Genomic DNA, 5,440 nt, shown 5'->3' on the forward strand with positions numbered 1-5,440 from the left:
CAGCAGTATCCAACGTAGCCAGCATCCAATCCATGTGCCCTGGATCCCAGCTCTCCAGTAGTTAGCTACATCTACCTAGCTACTCTGGAGATGTACCACACAGGTAGCTAGTAGCGGAAGAGCCCATCTGATTTGCAGTCGCCAGGCGATAGTTTATGCCGACTGTGAACCGGGCTTGGTGCGCCCGCCGGCGGCCCAATGGGTCCCCCAGCTTTCATTCGCCCAAGACGGCTGCTAGTCCCGCCGCGCACCAGATCCGCGGTCCCGTGAATCCTGGGACCTCGTTCGCTGCCTGTGCGAGGGAACATCTAGTCCCCTCCCATCGCACTAAACCGACTCCCATCCGCGGACTCCTGTGCGGCTTGACGAACCTTGAGCCGACTTGAATGCTATACACGCTCGAGTATTGACTGCCGGTCGCCAGTCCTCTCGGCTCTGTCCTCACCCCTGCCCTTTCGCCTGCTGCCCTTCTTTTTTTTTTTTTTTTCTTTCCTTACGGCTGCAGAATCCACGCCGAGCCACACACTAAGGCCGCCTTGCACCCCTCTCCACGTTGAGTGTCCCTGGTCCTCCACTTGTGCTTCCGAACAGAGGTGGTACCTCCACATCTGCGAGGCCTGGCTTTGCTCTCTTTGGCCTTACTCGGCAGGGCGAGCAGAGCGGCTACAGCTCTAGCGGCCCACCCTCATCTTCGAAGATCTCCGTTGCTGCTGGGAACTTGCGCAGGCCGTGCCGCTCCGCAGGTTGTTCTGCCCCCCCGACTAGACCATCCCAACCCTGTCTCGGTCGTATGAGGAACAGATCTAGAAGCTGCACCAAATTTTTGACAGGACCGCCGCGCGAAGGAAGAGCTGACAAGCTCTGCCTGCCTTGACCCTGTCCGCCATGTCCATCAAGTACGTTGCTGCTATTTCTTCGTCTCTTGAACCCACTTCCCGCGCCGTGCCCGTCCGTCGTCCTGGCAGGCATATAGCCGCGTGCCCAAGAGCTTCCACATGCCCCTCTACGCCGGCCTCTGGATATCCAACACCCCCTGCATGAAGCCTCCAGTCGTTGTTTTATTCCCTCACTCGCGATGGATTACGGCCTTCACCAGCAGCACCAAGGCATCCTCCGGCAGATGGCCATGGAGGATGACGACCTTCCTGGTGAGAATCATGATTCTGACTGGTTCACAGCTGGGTTATGCTAAAACGCACTGGAGAACTCGAGCCTTTGCCACATGAGAGGATATTGCACCAGACGAAGGGTCGGATATCACTCGACATATCGGCTCCCTCGCCATCCAGAGGCGTCCCTCCCTACTCCTTACGGTGTGACCGTGGAGTAGCTTATATAACGAATAAACGAGTGAGTTTTGCGTTTGTCCGAAGTAGTCAGCCTCTGCTGACCGTCCACCCTCAGCTTGTGTTCCTCCCGGTGCAGCCGACGGAACAGTTCAAGTCATTCTCTACCATCATACTTAAAACCGAGAATTCCCATGTGGTAGGTGCCCATGAACTTGAAGGTCCCATGGCGTCTCAGCCGCCTTTGCGACTTGTGGAGGATATTTTCGCTGACTGGTTGATAGAGTACCCTCGTGTGTACACGGCGCTGTACCTCTAAGGCATCGGCTATCGCCGATTGAACGGCGCTCTGTACTCTGGACTGCAAATTGCTAACAGGTATAGGTCGGAGCATCATGGGGCGGCTTTGGAGCCAATTTCTGGGACGCTGAAGTCAAGCCCGAGGCGGATGGCAATATCCCCTCGGATTACACACGAGTCAACATGAGGCTGACGTTCAACGATGGCGGGCACAGTGACTGGGCTCTGAGATACGAAGAAATTCGAGGGCGGCTCCTCCACGCTGCATCAGTCGCACGAGAGACGGGGAACACACAGATTCTCAACTCGGTCACGGATGAACAACTTCCAGAGTACTCGCCCCGCGAAGGTGGATCGAGACAGAGTCAAGTAATCGCCAGCCAGGCGCAGATTGAACAGCAGGCGGACGAGGCAGCTCTTGCGAGGGAACAGGGCCAGGCGGCCCCGGACGAACCACCCCCTGACTACGACGAGGCGCAGGCGCAGGCTATAGCTATGCGCTTCGATGAGCGTGCGCGCGAGGATGCGGAACGAGGGCAATGAGACAATGTTATGAGACGAGGATACGAGGCTGGATGCAGGAGGCAGCCTCCGTGGCGCCCACAGACGCAGGCGTACACGCAAACCAGACTACTAGGATGGGACATGCCGAGGATACTTCGGTGTTGACAGTCAAGAAGAATATGATACCCGCTGAGACTGCACGTTATCTACTAAAGGAGCCAGCCTGTTGAGTGATGCTGATGCGTCTTTCCGTGCGACCATGAGATCGAGAAGCAGCCCGCTCCCCCAGACGTCCACTCAGCCGCAATCAAGAAAAATCAAACCAAGGAAAAGTACACCCACATGTAATGTGATGTTGACCTTCACGAACCTGCCCATGTGTTACTGTGTTACTGAAGAGAGAAAGGGCCGTGCAATGGTGGATTGCGAATCTCGGTATGGCACCGAGTGTCACAAGGTACGGCTTGGGCTACAGGCAGAAATGGTAATTTGCAGGCTCTCAGCAGTACTACAGGCAGACGGTACGAACTTGCGCATAGCTTCCAGAATAGTTACCTACTATCCACAGCCCACAAATACAACGACGTGACTGGAAGTGGACGGCGGGAGAGGACGGGAACGGACGGGATCGAGGGAGCTCGGACCATGGCAATCCCCCAAGTACCCAGGTTGCCAAGCCGAAGGCCGCTCTCAATGGACTCAATGGACTCAATGGCTCAAGCAATGGCTGGCGCTCCAGTCGAGGACTCGTCTGCCAATTCCAAGGCTCTTCATTGGGTGGAGCTCCCACGAGCGCCGTCACGTGACCGTCGTTCGACCCGCGGCCAACCAAATGCCGCAATTTCTCAGCATCAACATTTTCCTCTGCGAGACCGCAAGTGTCATCACAAATCATTCGCTCCACCGCCGACAACCAGCCATTGGTCTACTGTGCTGCCAGAACTGACCGAGATGGGTATTTGGGACACAATCACCGACTTGGTCGAGGCCGCCACGCCTTGGACCACCGCCGAGGCCGAAGCTCCCGCTCCTGAGGAACAGGTACGCCTCCTCCACCTCCTCCACCTCCTCCCCCCGACCCGAGAGATCCAGCGCAGCCGCGAGGGCCAGGCCAGCTTGGGACTGCATGCCACAGCTGCCTCAATCCGCTGTCGCGACCGATCGAGATACCCTCTGCCCTGCTCAGCCTGAACCCGGGCATCAATTGGCACAATCGCGCTAACCAGCTCCCCCAGGAGACCAAGGACGAGGGCAAGGACGAGGGCAAGGACGACAGCAAGACCGAGGACGCCGAAGAGTCCAAGGACGAGGACGACGCCCCCGAGGAGGCAGAAGAGGAAGAGGAGGAGGAGGAGGAAGAGGAAGAAGAGGAGCAGGACCCCAAGGACAAGTTCGAGGAAGGTTCGTTGGCTTTGCCTCCCCTGATATCACGACCAGCCACGGGACAACCCCTGCCAGGAAGAGCTGCTGCTGCTGCCACAGCTCAGCTTCCGGCGTCAACCTACTGCCATTCAATCAATGTTCCCATTTTTACAAATCGTCGGTGCTAACACGCCTCTGCAGAGTGCAAGAACTCGAAGCAATGCGCACCCGCCAAGCACCACTACGACGAGTGCGTTGAGCGCGTCACCAAGGCTGAGGAGGATGGCTCCGGCGCCAACGAGGACTGCGTCGAGGAGTGTAAGTCCATGATCTCTCGCACCCCGTTCCTGCAAACCCCTCGGTTAGGTACCACATGCTGACCAGGAATTTCCGAACCACAGTCTTCCACCTCGCACACTGCGCCACCCAGTGTGCTGCCCCCAAGCTCTGGTCGGTCCTCAAATAGACGTCCCCCATCGACATCCGCCTCGAAGGCTGCCGGCGTCCGACATGCACATAGAGCCTCTAGAACGCGTACGTCGGAGGCATGGCAAGGCGGAGATCCGGCCGTCGTTGGGAAACCCAGGTTCTCTGACGGTGGTCTTGTAACACGAATTGTGGCTCAGCATGACGGCACCATGTCTTGCTGGCCCTGGGCACACCTGTCTTTGTATCATACACTGCATGCCAACCGAATACTAGATTTCTTCCTCTCACCCGCCCTGGATACTTTCACCTCCTTTCTGGCAGAGCCCTGGTGCAGGGCTCGGCACCGCCGTAGTGTGACCTTTGACAGCATCTGTTCGGGAAGCCACACGACGACCCTGATGCCCAGATACGTGTATTGACATCCAGGAGTTTGCCTCCATATCACCACTACCGGCCCCTCATCTCCTGAGCCTCCACACCTGCGCGCGTGACATTCATGCCCCCCGAGACAAAGTATTGAGCACGGGTATGCTTGGAAGCATACATGCATTGAGAAAGGAGAAGATTTCGGGTTCCGCAGAATGCGAGGACGAATATCTTTCCCAGCGAAGCGTGGAGCCATGTAAAGCAGGACATAAATGCCGTTGGCATCTACCTAGATTTCCAACACCTGGAGGACTAGTGAAACAGGATGTGGTTAGTGGTATCTTCTAGCCAGCTCATCCGGACCTGGACGGCGTATACTACTGTCACATGGTCAACGTTATCAAGGTTCAAAGCTGCGTCGCGCTACGCAACACCTGAGCAGGCGATCGATCTCAGCCCCATCGCTTGCGGCAAGTCTGCAGGTGCACATAGTTACTATGAAGCGACCATAGTTTCTGCCAGCCGTGCCACTTATCCGGGCTCCTGGGTACCTCGACCGAAAATGGAAACACACGGGACGTATTTTAGCCGGCCAATCACGACCCTGGAATGGAACCGCCGGACGGACGCACTGCAAGTCGGCTTGCCGAACCAGATTCGGGGACCCTGGGTGATACTGCTGCTTGACCTCCGTGTTTATGCGTTCCCTTCGTTGGGCCCGTCTGGCAAGGTCCGGGCTTCGCGACGAGTCGTCTCAACCCCCCAAAGAGCTCTTACGGCAGCGTACTAGAACTGATCAGACTCTTGTGCACCTGGCTAATCCTATTGTCGAGTGCCGCTCGCTGGCTGCGTGTATCGGCCGATGTCCATCGCCAACCAAGGGCGCAGCAAAACCCACTGTGGCAGTCAGCCCATTAGGTAGACTAGGAGGAACTTACCTAACTAATTGACCTTCACATGGTATTAGATGCGAGGGGTCGCCTATCGCTAAACTAACCGACCCTGACTATCAGCACATTATGGGCACGCTCTTGCAGGTCGCAGGGGAGCAAGGGGTTGCACTGAGGCAACGCGCCATTCCCATTTCCGGCATCTAGCCAGTTTCGGGGTCGAATAAGGACCACCACAGGACCAGACCCTGGAGAGGGGGGGAACAAGTGACCATTCGAGTTATTGCACGCACCAACGACGAG

General features: G+C 57.0%; 1 protein-coding gene across 1 annotated transcript; it reads left to right on the forward strand.

Annotated features, from left to right (window-relative positions):
• Window positions 1-1,075: 1,075 nt before the first annotated feature.
• Window positions 1,076-2,129, forward strand: JN550_006983 (uncharacterized protein; the record flags this gene model as incomplete). Its single annotated transcript, XM_049318783.1, has 4 exons — window positions 1,076-1,148; window positions 1,205-1,350; window positions 1,405-1,485; window positions 1,671-2,129. The coding sequence occupies 4 exons, from the start codon at window positions 1,076-1,078 to the stop codon at window positions 2,127-2,129; spliced, it is 759 nt and encodes a 252-aa protein (XP_049170878.1).
• Window positions 2,130-5,440: the final 3,311 nt, after the last annotated feature.

Source organism: Neoarthrinium moseri (genome assembly GCF_022829205.1).
Source record: "Neoarthrinium moseri strain CBS 164.80 chromosome Unknown scaffold26_Wmoseri_CBS_16480, whole genome shotgun sequence".
NCBI classification, from domain to species: Eukaryota; Fungi; Ascomycota; class Sordariomycetes; order Amphisphaeriales; family Apiosporaceae; genus Neoarthrinium; species Neoarthrinium moseri.